This window comes from Tamandua tetradactyla, chromosome 8 (genome assembly GCF_023851605.1).
Source record: "Tamandua tetradactyla isolate mTamTet1 chromosome 8, mTamTet1.pri, whole genome shotgun sequence".
Classification (NCBI taxonomy): domain Eukaryota; kingdom Metazoa; phylum Chordata; class Mammalia; order Pilosa; family Myrmecophagidae; genus Tamandua; species Tamandua tetradactyla.
In genome coordinates this window covers 112,683,998-112,705,581 of record NC_135334.1, presented here as the reverse complement: position 1 = coordinate 112,705,581, position 21,584 = coordinate 112,683,998, and the positions used below count along the sequence as shown (strand labels likewise).

Sequence of the window (21,584 nt, the reverse complement as noted above, 5' to 3'; positions counted from 1 at the left end):
GGAGAAGGCAAACGCCAGAGGCTGTGGGGGTGGGGGGAGGGTGCGGGAACACAGGTGGGGGCAGGTGGTTCTTTAAAGACAAAATTCCAAGTTTTGGTCTGCTTTGAGACAGGACCTCTGCGCACTGGGCAAACCCGAGCATCCTGTACTGCCCATTCAAAAACACACATTACATGCATTGTAATCGCTCTGTTGAGTAAATGAATTAATATCCCCATGAACACCTCACCCCATGGGTATAACAGGAACCCTGCTCAGTTATAGTTTTCATTCCATTCCCTCCCTATTCCCCCTCCCAAACACTTCCTCAGCTGCTCTTCACACCAGAACCCCTACTAAGGCTACGAGAAAGTCATTAAAATCCCAGGTGGTACAGTTCCCCCAACTGGGAAAGGCCAATCATAAGATCAGCTCCCACCTACTCAAGAGACAGAAATAAAACTAGACTCTTAAAATTAACTTTACTTTTTTCAAGATAGGGGCAGTGCGAGGGTGGGGTTTGGGGCTAGTTCCAAGAATCCCAATACGCCCAGTCTCATCTGGACTGAAGCGGCCGGGCCCACCGATCACAGACTGAACAGGCGCGTGTCCACAGAACCCGCCAAGTCTAGAGGTGCAGCCCCCAAATCAGCCGGCCTACCCACGTGGGCCACGGAAAACCAGAGTTTCTCCCTCTTCCCTTCACCAACGAGGCTCACAAGCCAATGTCCTCTCCTGAAAACGGTCCTCGTGTCCCCTGGCTGGCTGAGCGATCCCACCTCCGCGCGCGTCCCTTTACCCCTCACAGCGCCAAGCCCCGAGCCTCCCGGAAGAACTACAGCTCCCGGCATGTCCCGCGGCGGCCGCCGGAGTCACGTGATCGCGTCTACCCGAGGACCGCGGTCACGTGATGCGGGGAAGATGGCCGCGGTGACAGCGGAGCAGTTTGTGGCACTTCAGAGCCTGCTGAAGGTAAATTGGAGGGCTGGGGGCCGTGGGAGGCAGTCTTTGGTCTCTGGGACTTTGGACGGAACGGGAATCGGGAACGGAGGGACCGTGGGTGAAAGCCACAACTCTGCCACTACCTGTCTCCGTGATCCTGGACAGGGCGCGGCGCTTTTCTGAGGTTTTTGAGCGGGAATAAAATACTACGACTCTGACAGGATGGTTATCAGGGTGGAAACAGATCAGCTTAAAGAACGGGGAACCTCTTTACAAATGGCCCCTACAGTTATCTTTCTGACACTGACTTTCGGGATTGGTTCCTTCCGCGATAACTGCTCCATGCGCTTTGCGAAGCGCGGGCCTTCAACCCGCGCGGCACTTGATAGTTGAGAAATTTTCTCTGTCCGAGGCCTCCCTGCCCTGCAGCTGTGCGTTCTGTGTTCTGCTGGGGTCCGGGTTTTCTGTACTTGCTTTGACCTGTGTACGGCCCCAAACACTCTCCTGATAATCATTTGAAAGATTGTGAACTTGGAAAGGACGTACTTAATAAGTTTTTGTAAGCATCAAATGAAATGGATCGTAATCATTTCCTTAATTTCTGACTTCCCCTCGAGAAGGGGCGGCTTCGTAGACCCATGTCACTGCCTGACATGATGCATTTGTTTGCCTGTTGTCTGTCCTTTTCACAAGAATGTAAGGTCCATAAGAGACCTTTTAAAAATATTTTTCTTTATTATTAAATTTAATTCGAGATAAAGAGGGCTGAGTTACTTATACTCAGCAGTTCAGGCACAGCATTATCTTTGCTCCGTGCAGTGGTCTCATTATGCCGGTGTATATTTATTTTTTAATCAATTCCACATTGTTCACTTCCATTCTCCACCCCTATAGACATACATTCTATGTTTTTACAAGTGTACCCCTAGTAAGTAAAACAATTCTGTACACTTAGCATGTGCTTAATTAATAACTGTTAAATGAATGAATGGATGGAGCAGTCTGAGCTGGGAATAGAAACCTAGAGCTCTCCGTTTCAGCCCAATGCCTTTCCCCTTCCTGTGGCTACTTCCCCTACGCCCTCAGGACCACTCATCTTGTGGTCTTTTTTCTCTTTAGGAAATTTTTATCAGCGTGTAATGAGTGTACAGAAAAGTGCAGAGATCATAACGGGACAGTTCAGTGATTTATCACAAAGAAAACTCACCCCTGTAACTATCACCAAGATTTAAAAAAAAAAAAAAAAATTACAGGTATTCCAGAAGCCCTCTTACTTCCCCTTCATTATTTCCCCTATTCTCCTCAACAGTGGCCACTCTCTTCATTTCTAACACCATTAATTTAATATTGCTCGTTTTTCAGCTTCTTATAAATGGAATAATATAGACTATACTTTTTTGTGTCATTTCTCTTGTTCAGTATTGCATATAGTAGCATTTCATACGTTTTCTTTGCTGTTCTCCTACATACTTCCTTTTTCTATTATTAAACTTTAAATTTTGAGATAATTATAGAGTTTCATGCAGTGGTGAGAAATAATACGGTTATGCATTTACACCTTACCCAATTTCCCCCAAGGATAACATCAACCAAAATTATAATATGGCATCCCAGCCAGAATATTGACATCGATAAATCAAGAGAGAATATTTCAGTCAACACAAGGATCCTTCATGATGCTCTTTTGTAGCCACATCTACTTTCCTTCCTTACCTACCCCGCCCCCTTAACCCTTAGTAACCAATAATCTGTTTTCCGTTTCCATAATTTTGTTATTTCACCAGTGTTATATAAATGGAGTCACACAGTGTATAACCTTTTGGGATTGGCTTTTTTTCACTCAGCATAATTCTTTGGAGATTCAGCCAGGTTATGTTGTACAAGTAAAGCTGCTGTAAAGTTTTGTGTACACGTTTTTGGGTGAACATAAGTATTTCTATGGCATAAATGCTCAAGAGTACAATTGCTGCTTTGTTTAGTAGTTGCTTGTTCAGTTTTTTTTTTTTTTAAGGAAACTGCCAAACTGTTTTCCAGAGTAGGTAACATTTTACATTCCCAGCAGTGGAGTATGAAAGATCCACAGTTTCTTTGCATCCCTGCCACCATTTCATAGTACCATTATTTCTTATTTTAGCTGTTCTGATAGGTATGTTGTGGCATCTCATTGTGGTTTTAATTTGCATTCCCCTAGTGGTAGTCATGTTGATCATCTTTGCATGTGTTTGTCATCCATATATCTTACTCAGTGTTTTAGTTTGCTGGTTGCCAGAATACTGTATACCAGAAATAGAACAACTTTTAAAAAGGGGAAGTTATTAAGTTGGAAGTGTACAGTTCTAAAGCTTTAATTTGGAAATGTCCAAATTAAAGCAAGGCTATAGAAATGTCCAATCTAAGGCATCCAGGGAAAGATACCTTGGTTCAAGAAGGCCAATGACATTCAGAGTTTCTCTCTCAACTGGAAAGGCACATGGCGGATATGGTGACCTCTGCTAGATTTCTCTCCAGGCTTCTTCCTTCATGAAGCTCCCTCAGGGGCGTTTTCCTTCTTCATCTCCAAAGGTCTCTGGCTATGTGGGCTCTTGTGGTTCTCGTGGCTTTCCTATGGCTCTGAAGTTTTATCCAAAATGGTTCCCTCTTAAAGGGCTCCAGTAAGCAACCAGCCTTGAATGGGTGGAGACACATCTCCATGAAACCCATCTCATCAAAAGTTACCACCCACAATTGGGTGGATCATATCTCCATGGGAACAATAAAAAAACTCCCACCAAAAAAAAAAAAAAAATTAGCTCCCACCCAGCAATATTGAATGAGGATTAAAGGACATGGCTTTTCTAAGGTCTACAAGAGATTCAGCTGGCGCACTTCATGAATTGTCTTTTCATGTCTTTTACCCATATTCTGGTTGGTTTATTTGCTTTTTTTGTTGAGTTTTGAGGGTTCTTTATATATTCTAGATATTCTAGATATGTGGTTGCTGAATATTTTCTTCCAGTGTGTAACTTATATTTTCATTTTCTTCATAGTCTTTCACAGAGCAAAAGTTTTAAATTTTGTTGCTGTTCAGTTTATCAGAATTCCATTTTATGGATCATACTTTCTTTATCTAGGGTTAGATTTCTTTGTCTAACCCTAGATCCCAAAGATTTTTTTTTTTTGAAAGTTGTTTAATTTTGCATTTTACATTGAAATCCATGATCCATTTTGGGTTCATTTTTGTGTAATGTGAGGTTTAGATTGAGATTTTTTCTTTTTTTTTTGCCTATGGATGTTAGTTGTTGAAAAGCCTGTCTCTCCTCCACTGAATTGCTTTGTTGTTTGTGTCCATCCCTCTACCAGTACCATGTAGTCTTGATTACTGTAGCTATATTTTTAAAAGTTGAAATTAGGTAGCTGATTCCTTCCGCTTTATTCTTTATCAGAATTGTTTTAGCTATTCTAGTTCTTTTGCATTTCAAACACTTTAGAATAATGTAGCCTATATATACAAAAATCTTGTTGAAATTTTGAGAAGAATTCTATTAAACCTATATACCAATTTAGGGAGGCTTGACTTATTTCTGTGTTGAGTATTCGAATCCATGAACATGGTATGTCTCTTGTTTATGTCTTCTTTGATTTCTTTCATCTGCCTTGTATAGTTTTCAGCATAGAATTCCTGTACATTTTGTTAGATTTACATGTAGGTATTTTTTTTTTTTTTTTGAGCAACTGCAAGTGGTATTGTATTTTTTTTTTCAGTTACCATATATTCCTTGCTAGCATACAGAAATACAGTTGGTTCTTTTATGTTTATCATGTATCCTGTAACCTTACTGGAATCACTATTCTGAAAGTTTTTTCGTTTTTTTTTGCAGATTTCTTGGGATTGTCTACATAGACAATGATCTCATCTGCAAATTGGGACAATTTTATTCCTTTCTGATCTGTTTCCTTTTATTGCCTTTTCTTAATTTATTTCACTGGGTAGAACCTATGGCACTATGCTCAATAAGAGTAGTGAGAGTGGATATCCTTATTTTGTTCCCGATTTTAGCAGAAAAGCAGTCTTTCAACCATTAGGTATGTTAGCTGTATTGTTTTTGTAGATGCTCTTTCTCATGTTGAGGATGTTCCCTCTATTTCTGCTTTTCTGAGAGTTTTTAACACAACTGGATGTTAAATATTGTCAATTTTTTTCCTGCATTGGTTGATATGATTACTTTTCTTTCTATTTTAGCCTGTTAATATAGTAGATCACATTGATTGATTTTAAATTTCAAGCCAGCTTTACGTACCACTTGGTCATCATATAGAATTATTTTTTATATATTGCTGAATTGTATTTGCTAATTCTTTTTTGCAATGGTAAAGAAAAGTGCAGTATCTCTTTTTGATGAGATTATAACAGGAAGGCAGTGTCTATACACAGATTAAATGAAACACATTTAGTACATTGGATAGTGCTATGGAGAATCATTAAGTAGAGTTATATGAAAGGTTACATCCTGTATCCCTTACCCTTCCCTCTTATTGACCACTAGTATTGCAATCTACCTAATTTTAAGATTTACAGCAGAGGTAGATTAAGACAGTCTAGCATTAACAGAGATAAATATATATGTATCAGCGAAAAAAAACAAAACATCAGAAGTAGAATCATACAAACACAGGCACCTGACTTTCTTTTTTTTTTTTTTTTTTTTGCAATATAGTTATACATTCATTATCAAAGATCCAGGGCTACTGGATTACAGTTCAGCTGCTTCAGGTATTCTAAAACACTTGACTCTAAAGAAATGTATCTGTGTAATGAGTCAGTCACAGTCATTTGTTAAATCCTAATTTCTCAGTCACACTTCCTCTCATTTGATCTTTCTCTCAGTCTTCAGGGATATCTGGGCAATGACCATTTTCACTTTTTATCCTTTGATGTCTGCAGCCTCCATAGTGATAGCCTCTTTCATTCATGATGTTGATGCTTTCTATCTTGTCTCTTTATTTCTTTGTCAGTCTTGCTAGAGGTGTGTCAATTTTATAGGTATTTTCAAGTGAACAGTCTGTGTTTCTTGTTTTTTCTATTTTTCTGTTTTCAGTTTAATTGCTTTCTGCTTTTCCTTTCTTTGCTATTTCCTCTCTTCTTATTTTCGGTTTATTTTGCTTTCTTTTCCTAGATTCTTTTGCGGGTGAGAGCTTAGATTATTAATTTGAGACGTTTCCTCTTTTCTAATGTATGCATTTAGTGCTATAATTTTCCTCTCAGTACTGCTTTAGCTGTGTCCCACAAATTTTAGTATGTTTTGCATTTTCATTCAGTTCCATGTGTTTTTTTCTTGAGATTTTCTTTCATCTATAGATTATTTAGAAATGTGTTGTTTAGTTTCCAAGTGTTTGAAGGTTTTCTTATTATCTTTCTGTTATTGATTTCCGATTTTATTCCATCGTGATCAGAAAACACACTCTGTGTGATTTCAATCCTTTTAAATTTATTGTTATTTTTTTTTCTTAACAGCCCAGCATATGGTCCATCTTGGCATATGTTAATTTTAAAAATGTATATTCTGTTGCTGGAGAAATGTTTTTTGGTTCTTTTGAACACAAGCTTTGTTCAGGCTCCTACTCACAGGCTTTATGGTTTTATTTTTATAAAGAAAATGGGATGTTGCTCTCGTCTTATGCTTCTTGTGCTTATAAGGTAATTATAAGCCAGACTATATTCCATCTACCAAGAGGGTCTTAGAGTCTAGGTCTTGTTACTCTTGAGATGACATCTCTCATTGTACTTAAAATCATTCCTAGCTTGAAAATAATTGTATTGAAGTTAACATGGAGGAGTGTTATTTTATTAGATTCCATTGGTTGATGGTGGTGTTGAACTCTTCTACATTCTTGCTGATTTTCTGTTCAGTTCTGTTAGTTGTTGAGAGAGGAGTCTCAAGTCTCAACCATAATTACAAATTTGTCCATTTTTCTTTTTGTTTTATCAGTTTTTACTTCATATATATATATACATTTTTTTTTCCTGGATGGAATGCTTTATTCACATAAAGGACAGGCTAAGATCAGTTTCACTAGAGGCCTTTGGTCCCACATGGCCAATGGGTCTTGCTTTGTAAATGACACAGAGAGATGATATGCATGCATCCCTCTTTTGCTGCAGGTGAATGAAATGGTCCATGCCCCCAGGAACATATATGGCAGTGGGAGAAAAGGGGTGGGCCAGGTGCCGTAAAACACACACTTAATCAACCAATTTCAGTGAATAGTTACATATGCTCAGGATAAAAGGGGCAAAAATACATTGGCAGATCACTGTCTGCTAGGGATGTGTTTTATGACAAGGTGCCTTGTTTTAGCTTTCTGGCTGCTAAAACAACATATAGTGGATTGGCTTTAACAATGAGAATTTATTGGTTCAAGGTTTTGAAGCTAGAAGAAGCCCAAAATTGATCCTTCAGTAGGGCAGTTCTCCCAGAAGACTGTGGCTTTCTGAGTCTGGCTGCAACAATCTTTGGCCCTTGGCCTTTCTGTCATGTACATGAGAGTGTACATAGTGGCGTCTTCTCCTTTCTCCTCCAGGGTTCACTGACATTCGGCTTTTGGCTGCTCACCATGGCTTTTCTCTCCACCTGATTTTTACTCTGCCTGTAAAGAACTCCAGTAATTTATTTTAAAGCCTAACTTGATTTAGTTGGGCCACACCTTAACTGATGAAACGTCTTGAAGGGATCTGACTTACAAGTGGTTCCTGCCCACCAGAATGTGGACCAAGACTAAGACGATGTCCGGATTGATTAACCATTCGATCCGCATCACACCCCTGGACGGGAGTCAGAGCACGTTCACAGCCAGTCCCAGGCTCCAGTTCAGATTTCCTTGAACGTTTAAGGCATAGAAGTTTTTAAATAAACATTGTTAGTGCTAGATTTATGGATAACTGTAAGATATTCTACCTACTCCCCATAAATTAATGTGACAACCATACAGGTAGTTTATCATTCATAATGTTACTGCACAAAATTGTAAGATGCTTAGAATCACTTCCAATACAGAAGGCTTGAGCATTTCAGAAAATGTATCATTGGCAGTCTGCACGTGAGACCTGGGATTTGAACGGTGAAACAAAATCTCACCCAGCTCATAGTCCAGATAAATGCTGGTTCCTCTCGGCTGTACAGTTAACGGAAGAGCAGCTGGAGCAGTGCCCTCTGCAGTACAGCCTCCATTCCACCGCTGGGCTGTCCAGCATCTGTTCTATCCTGAAGTAGTCACTTTCCCTTCCTGAAAAGGAAGTCTTTCTAAGCCCCTGTGGTCTTCAGGCTCATCATCCACTTGGATAGCACAGTATTGCCTGGCAGAACGGAATCCTTCAGAACCCGCTAGAACCAAATCAATCGTAAATTTCTTTGGATTGGGATAAAGCTTTTGATTTTTCTTCACACATGTCACAGGCTGTTTATCCTCAGAGAAAAAATATGAAACACTTCACGAATTTGCTTGTCATCCTTGCCCAGGAACCATGCTAATCTACTCTATACTATTCCAGTTTTAGTGTATGTGCCATCGAAGCCAGCACTTACTTCACATATTCTCCAGCTCTGTTTTTTGGTGTGCATACATTAAGTATGTCTTTTTGGTGGAATAACACTTTTGTTCATTTTATGATATCCTTCTCTGTCTCTGGTAATTTTCTTTGATGCCTACTTTCTCTGTTATTAAAATAGTCATTTCTGCTTTCCTTTATTAATGTTGACATGATGTATATTTTCAATCCTTTGACTTTCAGCTTGTCTATGTCGTTATATGTGAAGTGAATTTCTTGTAGACAGTTTATAGGGGAACCTGTTTTTAATCCACTCTGCCAACCTCTGCCTTCTAATTGGTGAATTTAGATCATATACTTTTAATGTAATTATCAATGTGTTATGGCTTAAATATGGCTTGTTTGTTCTCTGTTTTTCATTTATCTATTTTCTTTAACCTGTTTCCCTATAGTTACTTGAACATTCTTAGAATTCCATCTTGACTTTTTTATTGTGTTTGAATATATCTCTCTGTATAGAATTTTTAGCAGTTTCTTTAAGTATTACATTATATATCATCACATATACTCATCAGAGACTACTAGTGTCCTCAGTTCTTATCAGTTCAAATGAAGTATAGTTATCTTACTTCCCTTTTTGTGCCTTTAATCTCACATGAGTGTTATAATTTTTGCTTCAACCTTCAAATATAAATTAGAAAACTTGAGAGAAGAAGGAGAGCCTGTTGTATTTACTCATATTTTTTGCTTATGTTTTTTCTTCCTTCCTGATGTTCCAAGATTCATTTGCTTTCAGTTTAGAGAACTTCCTTTATCCATTCCTTATGTAGGTCTGTTAGTGACAGATTTTCTTAGTTTTCCTTCGTCAGGGAATGTCTTGATTTCCTCTTCATTCCTGAGGATATATTTATTCACTGGGTATACCTACTTTCTTCTTGCCTTCATTATTTCTAATGAGAAACACTCTGTCATTCTAATAGTTTTGCCCCTATTGGTAAGGTGTTATTTTTCTTGTGGCTTTTACCATTTTTTCCTTGTTTTTAGTTTTCACAAATGTAATTTATGATGTGTGTTGGCATGGATTTCTATGAGGTTATCCTGTTGGAGTTTGTTCAGCTTCTTGAATTTGTAGGTGTGTGTTGCTTGCTAAATTTAGGAAGTTTTCAGCCATTATTTCTTTGAGTGCTTTTTCAGCCCCTTCCTCTTGATCTTTCTCTTTTTCTGGGACTCCAATGACAGTCTTTGTTAGACCTTTTATTATAGTTCCACATACTCCTGAGGCTCTGTTCACTTTTTATGAGTCTTTTTTCTCCCTTATTCTAAGTTGAGTAATTTCTGTTGTTCTACCTTACAGTTCACTGTTTGTTCCCACGCTCCTTCAGTCCTCTCCATTCTGCTATTGAGCCCATCCACTGAACTTTTTATCTCAGTTATCATATTTTCAGTTCGAAAATTTCCATTTGGTTCTTCCTTATATCTTCTGTTTCTTTGCTGAGGCTTTATATTTTTTCAGTTTCAAGAATGTTCATAATTGCTCATTGAAGTATTTTTATCATGGCTACTTTAAAATCTTTGTCAGGTAATCTCTGTCATCTCAGCATTGGCAGCTATTTATAGTCTTTTTTCAATCCATTTCAGATATTCCTAGGCCTTGGAGTGATGGATGATTTTGTATTAAAACCTGGGTGTTTTTGTATTATGTTTTAAGACCCTGGATCTTATTTAAACCTTTTTCCTTAGCTGACTTTCTTTGGTACTGCTCAGTGAGAGAGAGAGGTACCATCTCACATCTCATTACTGCCAGGTAGAGGTAGAAGTCCTTTGGTGACACCAAGTGGGGTAGGGGCTCCTCATTACTACTAGGTGGTGGTGAGAGTTCTCGCTCCCCTCATGGTCTCACTTGACACCAACCCCAGTGGAGGGGGGTGTACCTCATTATTGACAGGTGAGGGTTCAAGTCCAGACTCCCCACATAGTTTTCATTGGCATTGTGGGGCAAGGAAGGGAAGATTGGGGCTCATTGTTATCCAGCAGAGATGAAAGTCCTGGCTTACTACTTGACTTTCTCTGACTCCAGCCTGGCAATGATGTTGTGGCACTTCATTACAGCTTTGGGAGGGTGGAAGTCTCAGTTCCCTACTTGGCCTTGGCTGGCATGGGTGGGGGTAGGACCACATTTTTTCTGTGGTCTTTGGCTGGAGTAGGGTTGTAATTATCTAAAAGTTTTCTGTCTGCCCCTTTTCTGTAGTAATGTAACTGGAAAGAGTAGTTTTCACTGGGACTACTTTTCTGTATGTGTATGTATTGGCATTTCCTGTTTGTCTGCCTCTCCAGCTCCATGCCTGGGATAGATGAGGCAAAAAGAAAACTAGGGAACTCACCATCATCTTATTTCTTAGGTCCTGAGATTCCTACCCAGTCTGCCTTCTTATCTCCACTTTTCATAGTCTTTTTATTTTGTTTTATATTTAGGGTCCAAGGTTTTTAGTTGTACTTTGTGAAGGTAATAGTTAAGAGTACATTTACTGTATCTTCTCAGAAATGGAAGTGCCCTAAATGCTTTTAAATCTTGAATCTCAAAGGTGTGACACTGTGAGCTGAGATAATATTATGTTCTAAAACATGTTTTCAGAGTCTGAGTGTGGTTTTTTCCCCCCTTTGTGGATTAATTCATAGGCCTCATCAAAGGATGTTGTCAGGCAGCTGTGTCAAGAGAGCTTTTCCACTTCAGCCCTTAGTTCGAAGAAACTCTTGGGAATTACGTGTTCCAGCTTGTCTGTGACTCAGGAGGAGGCAGAACAAGTAAGTGTGGTCAGAAATGACCTTTGGCCACTGGGCCCTCTTAATTTATTAATGTTTTTCTTATCTTCCCAGTCATTACCAAGTCCAAAGAAATTACCCACTGAAATGTCTATTGATGTTTAGCAAACCTAAGATCCTTGTGAATTTAAACGCTATTGTTTTTTAATCCTTACTTAGAGGCATGGATGGGAATACTGTGCCCAGAATCAGGGCCCCTGACTTTTTCCTTTTCATACATTTACCTAGACAGTGTTGATAAAAGGCACTCTTACTGTGATTTTCTTTCCTAACCTGTAACTTGCTGGTGCTGATAAATTGTCGTTTGAATAGCTGAGAGAAGACTTTTCAAGGGTCTTTGGACAGCTGATGCATGAAAACCTGAGTGAGATTAAAGGCACATGGCACTGCTGAGCTCCACCAAGGTCCCCTCAGGGGTGCTTTGTCTACCAGGGTCACTCCCTCCTCATTCCTGGTCCTATTTAAATTCCCATCTCCTCAGCTGGGATCTCAGCTGGTGGCCAAGAGGAAGAGTAATGTGATCCAGATTAGGTTAGGTAGCACTGGCAACTTTGTCTTTCCAATGCAAGTATGTTCTAAAACATTTAAATGAGCTTATGTTAATTTTTTAAAGCTCTGGTTTGCTTTATTCATTGATGTCAGCTGTAGAAAAGTAAAAGGCACAAGCAGGATTTTGGAAGTGAGCTGGAAGCTTAGTTTGTGTTCACCCAAAAGTAGACTCCAAGGCAAGGACTTGGGTGCTGGTGGTTACTAAGGAGGTAATTCTAGAAAATGCAAATGAGGGAGTGGGGAAAATTAAACAGAAAGGGAGACAAAGCGAGTCAGAGGGCCTGTTCATGAGCAGGTACTACTGGGGCAACTAGGGCTCAGTCCTCTTTGCAGTCCTGTAAGTAACCACGTAGAACACACCTCTGAACTGCCCCGTGGATGACAGAGAGGCTGGAACATGTGTCCACTAACTCTTCTCTCATCGGTTGACGGTTAATGTCCACTCAAATCTGGGTGGTGCCTATCTGGATCCATGCCACTTGCCATGGTATCAGAGAAAGCCCTAAAGCAGAGAGGCAGTTACCTCCAGGGAGTCTTCTTTGGTTCAAGTATTACTTGAGCTTTGCTGATACTGATAAATTGTCAACTGAATAGCTGAGGGCATAGGCCACACCTGGCTGCGGATTCACGTAGAAGCTCATGAGGCAGGAACACATTCTAGCAGGGCCGAGTCGGGCACTTCTCTTCCACAGGAGAAGTCCTCATAGGAGTAGTCTGCACAGCCGACCAGGAGCTGTTCTCTCTGTCCTCGCAGTTGACAACTTCAGAACAAGGAAGAGACTCCAATTCCCCTGGACTCAAAGCCCACACTCCACAGGAGACAGTATCTCTTATGGCAATTCTGTAAGCACAGCTTCAGTTTCTCACAAGGAAGATGCAACCACACTGGGGGAAGTTCAAAGCTATGGGGTCCCACCAGGTGTTTATACATCCCTCACAGTCCAAAGGCATTTGACCATGCAAAGTTGTCAAGTACTAACTACATCTGACCTTCCACTTCTTTTAGGTTACCAGGGGAACAGGGCCAGAGAGTTAGTTGAAGGTCAGACTCTAACCCTTTTCCCACAAGTAGAGAGTTTCCCGTGTCTGGCAGCTGCATCTGTCTGTCTTTTCTATCAACCAGTGAGCGCCAAGGCAGGCTGCAGGATGTGGGGCGTGGGCTGTATCTGTCCCTGCGCCTCAGCCGCAATGTGGGCAGTGTGGCAGGCCCTTCCCACTGGCCCGGCTGGACGGTGCTCCTGCCTGCCTCTCCTCACCACCCAGGGCTGCCCTGTCTGTCCTGCAGCTGCTCCAGGCCCTGCACTGTCTCACCAGGCTGGTGACGTTCCGTGACCTGTCCTCTGCCGAGGCCATCCTGGCTCTGTTTCCTGAAAATTTCCACCAAAACCTCAAAAACCTGCTGACAAAAATCATCCTAGAACATGTGTAAGTGCCCACTTCTTCTTAGCTTTTATTATTTTTATTTTATTCATATCCTAGAAGTAATATATTCACTGTTGAAAAATTAGATAACACAGTTAAGCAAAAAGAATATAAGATACCCGTAAAATCACTGCCAGGGTTAGCAGTATCCATCCCTTAGTGGAAGGTTTTAGGGCTTGTTTGTTTTTTCCTCTACATATAGAGAGAGTTGTTGTTTTTAACAAAATGGTATCATACCATTATCATTTGCTTATTATTAACAGTATTCCTAGTAATGACATTTCAGGTCAGTAAATATCTACCTCCAGTTTTAAGGGCTAAATATATTCCATTGCATGAAGAAATTATAATTTTTTTGTAGTTACTTTTTTATTGTGGTAACATATACATAGCACAAAAATCATTTTAACTATTTTTAAATGTACAATTTTGTGACATTAAGTACATTAACATGCTATGCCATTTTCCCATTCCCTACTCCAGAACATTTTCATCATCCCAAACAGGAACTTGTTACCCATTAAACACTAACTCCCCATTTCCCCTCCCCTCAACCCCCAGAAACCACCATTCTGTTTTTTATCTCTGTGAATTTGCTTTATTCTAATTGGTGAGGTCATATCATAGTCATTCTTGTGACTGACGTGTTTTACTCAGCGTGATGTCCCCAAAATTTATCCTTGCTGTAGCATGTATCAGCACTTCATTTCCTGGTAATATTTCATTATATGTATATACCAAATTTTGCTTATCTTTTCATGTACTGATGGACACTTAGATTGCATCCACCTTTTGGCAATTGTGAATAATGCTGCTGTGAACATTGGTGTATGATTTAGTTTGCTAAAGCTGCCAGAATGCAATATACCAGAAATGGATTGGCTTATATAAATGGGATTTATTAACTTATAAGTTTATAGTTCTAAGGTCATATAAATGTCCAAACTAAAGCATCCAGAGAAAGGTACCTTGACTCCAGTGAAAGACTGATCTCTGTCACATGGGGAGGCATGTGGCTGGCATCTGCCGCTCCTTGTTCCTGGTTCTGTTGCTTCTAGCTTCAGAACCAGAAAGCCAGTGGCTTCTTCTCTAAGTGTCTGTGTTCTGACTTAGATGCTCTGGGGCAAAACTCTGGGTTCTGGCTTGCTTAGTATCTCATGGGAAGGCACATGGCCATGTCTGCTGGGCTCTGGTTTCTAACGCCACTCTAAGCAACTCTCTTGGCACTCCGGGCATCTCCAGATGTCTGTGTCTGTGCTGGCTCTGAACTGTCTCTTTCTCCATGAGCTCTTTTAAGGACTCCAGTAAACTAATTAAGACCCATATTGAATGGGCAGAATCTCTATCCAATCAAAAGGTTACCCCCCAGAAAAAAGGTGCCTGCCCATGGGGAAAAAAGAAAAAGGTTCACACCCACAATTGGGTGTGTCATATATCCATAGAACCAACCCAATCAAGACATCCCAACCCACAATATTGAATCAGTATTAAAGGAGCATGCCCCCACAAGTGTGGATTAGAATTGAAGGAGCATGGCTTTTCTGGGGGTATATAACAGTTTCAAACCAGCACTGTATACAAATATCGTTCGAGTCCCTGTTTTCAATTCTTTTGGATATATACCTAGAAGTAGAATTACCAGGTCACATGGTAATTCTATGTTTAACTTTTTGAGGAACCACCAAGCTGTTTTCCACAGCAAAAATGCACCTTTTTATATTCTCAGCAACAGTGTAAGGAGGTTCCTGTTTCTCTGTATCCTCGCCAACACTTGTTTTCCATTTTTTAAATATGAACTATCCTAGTGGGTGTGAAGTGGTATTTCATTGTAGTTCTGATTGCATTTCTTTAATGGCTAATGGCATACCACTGTTGATGGTGCCAGTACCACACTGTTTTAATTACTTAGGTTTGTAATGAGTTTCAGGAAATATGAGTTTTCCAGCTTGGTTCTTCTTTTTCAAGATTGTTTTGGCTGTTTGGTGCCCCTTGCTTATTCCATATGAATTTGAGGATCAGCTTTTCCGTTTCTGCAAAGAAAAGGCTACTGGAATTTTGATAGGGTTTTCAGTGAATTTGTAGATTGCTTTAGGTAGTATTCATATATTAACAATATTAAGTCTTCCGATCCTTGAATATACAATGTCTTTCCATTTATTTAGGTCTCCTTTAATCTCTTTCAGCAGTGTTTTTTAGTTTTCATTATACACATCTTTCACCTCCTTGGTTTTAATTCCTAGGTATTTTATTCTTTTAGAAGCCATTATAAATGGAATTGTTTTCATAATTTCCTTTCAGATTGTTCATTATCAGCATATCATAAGCATATGAAACAAATACTTGACTTCACTAGCATCAAATACATGTAAGTTGACACAAGGTACTGCTTACCATTTGTGAACCTGGAAAAATGTAAGGTAAAAAAACCCCTCAGTGTTGGTGTAGGCCTGGGGAGAGTGGCCCCAAGCAACTGACTTTTATGTGTTGATTTTGTACCCTGCCACTTTGCGGAAGTTGTATATAAGTTCATAATAGCTTTCTTGTAGACTATTTAAGATTTTCTCTATATAGGATCATGTCATCTGTAAATAGAGATAGTTTTCTTCTTCCTCTCCAATTTGGATGTCCTTTATTTCTTTTCATTGCCTAATTGCTCTGGCTAGAACTTCCAGTACAGTTTTGATTAATAGTGGTGACAGCAGGCCTCCTTGTCTTGTTCCTGGTCTTAGGTAGAAAGCTTTCAATTGAATATGATGTTTGCCGTGGATAATTGTGCATAATTTTATTAAGAAGTTTTGTGGTGTTGGGAATTTAGGCAGTTGTTCACTCCAGTGACCAATATTTAAAGCTGAAACGTTGCTAATGTGCTTAATTATGTCTGTACTAGGTTGAAAGCTATGTTCTATAAAGGTTTTGGCTTTATTTTATCAAGTTGACATTCAGCTATTTTTCCATCAGCTTGACACAAGCATGCCACTCTCCCCATGCCTACACCAATACTGAGGGTTTTTTTTTCCTTACATTTTTCCAGGTTCACAGTACTTTGTATCAACTTATGTGTCTTTGATGCTAGTGAAGTCAAGTATTTGTTTCATATGCTTATTGGTCATTTTATTTCTTTTGTGAATTATCTATATTGGAGGGGCAGAACCTTTTATACACATACAAAGCTGAGCTGATTAATTGTTGGTTAGCAGCAGGCTTGAGCAGACCTATTAATAGTAATGACTGATAATGCCTATTCACAAGGGTTTTATTTTTTATTAATAACTTCCTTATACATGACCACATTTTATTCTGACTCTGCTTGGTATCTCATCATGACACTAATTGCTACAGCTCTAGACAGGTCTGTTTGGATGTATTTTTGCATAAGGTTCAATACCTGTTATAGTAGTTGCTCAGTGATGATTTGGCTTTTCTCTGTTTTGTCTCTGAGAGCAGTAGCACAGTAAGATTACAGAGCATTGAGCCTTTTCTTCTTTTTTCCTAAGCTATGAAAACTCCCAACCAATAATATTTAGGCCTTAACACCACTGGGCTTTGTAAAACAAAGAAACAAAAAACTGCTTCTTCCGTGAAGGGAGGAGTTCCTGTGGCCCTTACTGTCGGGATAATTATACCGGTTGGAAGACCACAACAGGGGCAGAGGCTCAGGTCCAAGGGCTTCTCCCATTATCAGAAGGCTCAGTTCTCATCTTTTTTAACATTGGTTTTTCCTCATTTTCTCCTGTTAAACAGATCTGCTTGGAGAGCTGAAGCCCAAGCAAATCAGAGTGAGTACCAAGAAATCTGCCTTTACTGCCTTACCTCTCCCCTCCAGCCCTAGTTCTAAATCCTTAATTAAAAATCCAAGTGAACTATTCTAACTCCAAACCAGATAGCATGTGGAAGATTTCTTCTTAATTCCACGTTTTAATTTTTTTCTGATTATTAACTTAATATAATGTAGGCACGCTATTAGAAAATACAGAAATATCCAAAGCAGAAAGTGAAGTACTTAAAATTGTAGCTCAATTAGGAAAAAAACAACATTAATGAAATTAGTTTGAACGATTGAGTAAAAGTACATGTTTATGACATGGTCACACATTTACTCTGAGCCAGTCACAGTGCTAGAGCCCTTATCTGTGTTAAACTCATTTAGTCCTCCCAACGACCCTGTGAGGTAAGCTAAGATTATCCCCATTTTACAGTTGAGGAGACTGGGGCTCAGAGGTTAGTCTAGTAGCAGAGCCCCGATGCAGGCCAAGTCCATCTGTGTCTCAGAGACCACCACAGTTCCCACTATCGTTGAAGCTACACATTTCCTAGGACGCAGGCCATGACCTCATCTTCTCTGCCTTGTGCCATTTCTTATTCTGTCCTGACGTCTGGAGGGTTGTATGTTTGGGCAGAAGCCTGGAGATGCTGCCTACTTAAATTTAGTACCAAGTGCAGGTGGCAGGCAACAGTACTATGAATTGCTGTGGGGACTTGGGCACCATCTGCCTCTCTCCCTCAAGGCTTGTTGTGTGGATTAAATGGGTTATATGTGGCCAGCTCTTGGAGCCACCTGGTATGGAGTAGAAGCCTGGTAAGGGCGGGCGGGGTGAGCCCTGAGCTGAGCCGTCCCCTCCACAGTCTCGCTGCCGCGCCTGGTTGACCTGGACTGGAGGGTGGACATCAAGACCTCCTCGGACAGCATCAGCCGGATGGCGGTGCCCACCTGTCTGCTCCAGCTGAAGGTATGTCCGTTACAAAAAAGGATACAAGTACAGCTGTATTAAGATATTATGGGCATATTAAAATATGTTCAGAGAGGAGACATTTTTAAAGAATGAGACAAACACACAAAAAATAATATTTTAAAAATAATTTGCTGATACTCAGAGATCCCATATACACTTAGAGGGAGGTTTAGCTTTAATAGTAGGGGTGTGTTTCCGATTTCAAAAAGGCTTCTTGATAATTTCAGGATATTTTAGCCAACTTCGTGTCAGATGTGATTAGACCATCACTATTTGCAATGAGGCTGATCTAGAGCTCCTGTTAACAGATGGAGAAGTGTCGGCTCTTCATTTTCTTGTTCACTGGTCCTTGCGCCATTGGTGTTATCGTCACTTTACAGTTCTTTTCAGGAATCTTTCCATGCCACATATCCATATCCTAGAGTTTGTTTAGTTAAAACTGGATGATGTAATTGCTATGTCTGCTTAAGCAGACACCCAGAAACACAACATCTGTAAGAAAATAAAGAAGGAATGGGGCCTCTAACAACTACGGTTGTAAATATTAGTAAAGTGTAATTTCTTTCTTTTTTTAAAGATAAAAATAAATATAACTAGACATTCTTATATTTTCCTGCATCTTATTGGATTGTCTAATGTCCTACATAGAACCTATGTGAAAACAGTCACTTGAGTGCTGAGAGTTAGGGTGTCAGAGAGGTGTGTGAGGCCTTGGCTTGCCCTCTGAAAGCCATTAGAAGGACTTGTGGCAAGGAGAAATTGTCCCAAGTCTGAGGCATCTCCTTCATTCTCTCTCCCCAGGAACTAAACCACCCACGGGCTAGGATGCTGTTTTAACAAGCAAATACTGTGAAATTGGTTGACTTAAATGATGGGAATTTATTAGCATCACTTTTTTTTTTTTTTTTGTATTCAAATATTATCTTCAGTTTTGAGGCCATGAAATGTCCAACTCAAGGCATTATCAAGGCAATGCTTTCTTCCCAAAGACTAGCTGCTGGTGATCCTTGGCTCCTCTGCCACATGGCAAGGCACATGGTGGTGTCTGCTAGTCTCTCCCTTCTCTTTAAGGTTTCATTGCTTTCATCTTCTTGCTTCTGGGCCTTTTCTATTTTCATGTAAATTTCATTCTATTTATAAAGGACTCCAGTAATAGGGTTAAGACCCATCCTGAATGAGACGGGTCACACCTTAACTGAAGTAGCTTTATCAAAAGGTCCTACTTACACTGAGTGTACACCCACAGGGAAGGATTAGATTTAAGAACCTGTTTTTCTGGGGTACATACAGCTTCAGACCACTACAGGACGCCCTGTAGCTCTAGGCAGAGAACCTCTCTTTAGAGGTTCAGCAGAATTGAGGCGGGGCTCACGAGTCCAGGACTGCTCAGAGGGTGATAGAAAGAGAGGCAGCCTTGACTTTCTGGGCCATAATCTCTTTTCAGATCCAGGAAGATTCCAGCCTGTGTGGAGACAAACCCTCCGTCTCGGCCGTCACCGTGGAGCTGAGCAAAGAAGCGCTGGACACTATGTTAGATGGGCTGGGCCGCATCCGAGACCAGCTTTCTGCTGTTGCCAACAAGTGACCCTGGCCAGCTCCCGCCCCACTGCCTCGCCCGGATGCGCGCCTGCCATGGGACACTCCCCACACGCAGGCTGTCCTTGCGGCAGGAGCTGCAGCTGACAGCAGGCGGGAGGGTGGGGCAGAGAAGGTGCTGCCATACAGAAGGCACAGTTGGATTGAGAGGAAGCAGCCAAGCCCCTCACTGTTCTCCTAGCCCTTCTTCTCTTTCTGAAGCTGATGAGCAGACGCCTCCAACTTTGAAAGACTCCTACATGCAAATTAGTTACCCCTGTGGCAGCGTGAGGCCACATTTGCTTCATCAGCTGTCTCTGCATGGGTGTTAGGGATATTCAGGCCCAGATTGTGGAGCTTGTCTAATAACCTCATTTCCAACATTAGCGCTAATTAGGTCATTTCCAGCCCTGGATCACATGGAGGGAGTCAGGTGGGAGATGTAGCAGTTTTGTAAGAAGCCAGGCAGTCCCACAGCCCAGGGCCACGGGTGTGGTCTGCCCCAAGTGCCCCCAGCCCTGCGGACTGTCTCTTCAGCATTAGAAGTCCAAAATGGGTGCTAATGTCCTTTCCATGCAGACAGGACCCCTTCCTTAATAAAATGCTGCCACTGAAGGGTGAAGAAGTGGGAGTAATTAGAAATAAATAACAGCTCTAAAAACTTCATGATTCTGTCCTTAGCCCAAGTTGTTGCCTTAGGCCAGTACTAGCCTATGGTCTGACAGGAAACCTTGCCTGTGGATCTCTTCAACTCCTGTGTTTCATGTGCCACATAGAGCAGAAAGAAAGCGAGGTTGATAGTCAATATGTGCGGTGCAGTTGAACCAAATGAGATCATTTTTGTCACTTGCCAGACACATCATGGAGACTCAATGTGCAAAGACTTTTGCTACCTTCATACGATGCCCCAGTGGCAGCTGCTGTCTGAGAGCTTTGTTTTGGCAGCGCCTTAGGTGGCATGTAAGTGAGAGGGCTGTACTACTCCTCTACTATTTGACCACTTTGCTTCAGTTTTCCTGTTTTTAATTACGTGGGAGTGGTAATGGTACCTTTACTTTATAGGGCTTTTGTGAAGATTAAATAATACAATGTACCTAACAGCACTTAGGACTGTTATGGCAAATAGGAAGGATTCAATAATGTTAGCTTTGATTTTTAATTAGGATGAAAGGAGAAAGCTCTTCATTCATTGTTTCATCTACTACACAGGGTTGATGTGAAAGTGAGTGCTGTAATTCTCCCTTTGTTGGTGAGGAAACCAGCTCTTTGAGGTTGTCACCTGCCTCATGTCTCTCAACTGGAAATGGCCTTTTTAGCACCTGAGCTCAGATTTCTCCAACTTTCCTTTTACAACACATGGCTCTTTAAAGGATGTGGAATGTTATGACATTGGATCCATTTGAAAAATGCTAAAATTGAGGTAGAGATGAGACACCTGCCCACCCAGCGAGATACTAGGAAAGTTCAAGTTTATATATATATTTCACGGTCCTCTTCGTCTGCTTTCCCCTGTAATGTGAGCAGTCTTCTTTTAAAATGGTGTTTCTTAACCGTTTTGGTGTCATACCTGTTGGAAATCTTATGAAAAGTGTAGGTCTTTTTCATAGGAAGTGAAAATTCAGATTTTTCCATGCAATGACAAGGACTCAAGACCCAGAAGCCACATATTACCTTCCAGGTTGAAAATTCCTGGTCTTATCCTCAGGTTGAGTTCAGCCTAGTGAGTTCACCTGTCTTTTCACCCTCTTGCTTCCTATGACCCACAGATAGCTCTCCAAACCCCTGTTCTCTTCTCTACCTCCCATACACATCCATTGGAAACTCATCTGAAGCAGAGAGCCTGGGGTGGGTTCCCAGACATTTGGACATTCCTTTAGCCAGATCTTTCTAAACAGAGACATCTGGGTGCCTAACTAACATATAGGGGACATTCAGTAAATAACTGGAAAATCCAATAAACATTTGCTATCTTTCACTTCCCCTATTCATTAAGGGGTTTGTTTTCCACTTCTAATGAGGGAGGATTGTTTGTACATACTACATTC

At 40.6% G+C, this 21,584-nt stretch overlaps 1 protein-coding gene and 1 non-coding gene across 2 annotated transcripts; one reads left to right on the top strand and one right to left on the bottom strand.

The window, feature by feature from the left end:
* The first annotated feature begins 838 nt into the window (after positions 1-838).
* On the top strand, positions 839-21,514 carry COMMD9 (COMM domain containing 9). The gene is made up of 6 exons (XM_077114437.1): positions 839-951; positions 11,120-11,245; positions 13,098-13,237; positions 16,976-17,010; positions 17,858-17,961; positions 19,409-21,514. The coding sequence occupies exons 1-6, from the start codon at positions 901-903 to the stop codon at positions 19,547-19,549; spliced, it is 597 nt and encodes a 198-aa protein (XP_076970552.1). The 5' UTR covers positions 839-900; the 3' UTR covers positions 19,550-21,514.
* On the bottom strand, positions 8,370-8,476 carry LOC143645362 (U6 spliceosomal RNA). Its single transcript, XR_013157082.1, has one exon. It is a non-coding gene; the product is annotated as a U6 spliceosomal RNA (small nuclear RNA).
* Positions 21,515-21,584: the final 70 nt, after the last annotated feature.

Coding starts and splice junctions, on each gene's coding strand:
- COMMD9 (XM_077114437.1), top strand. CDS start 901: ATGGCCGCGGTGACAGCGGAGCAGTTTGTGGCACTTCAGAGCCTGCTG. Junction 11,246..13,097: donor CTCAGGAGGAGGCAGAACAA/GTAAGTGTGGTC, acceptor TCTGTCCTGCAG/CTGCTCCAGGCCCTGCACTG. Junction 17,962..19,408: donor CCTGTCTGCTCCAGCTGAAG/GTATGTCCGTTA, acceptor ATCTCTTTTCAG/ATCCAGGAAGATTCCAGCCT.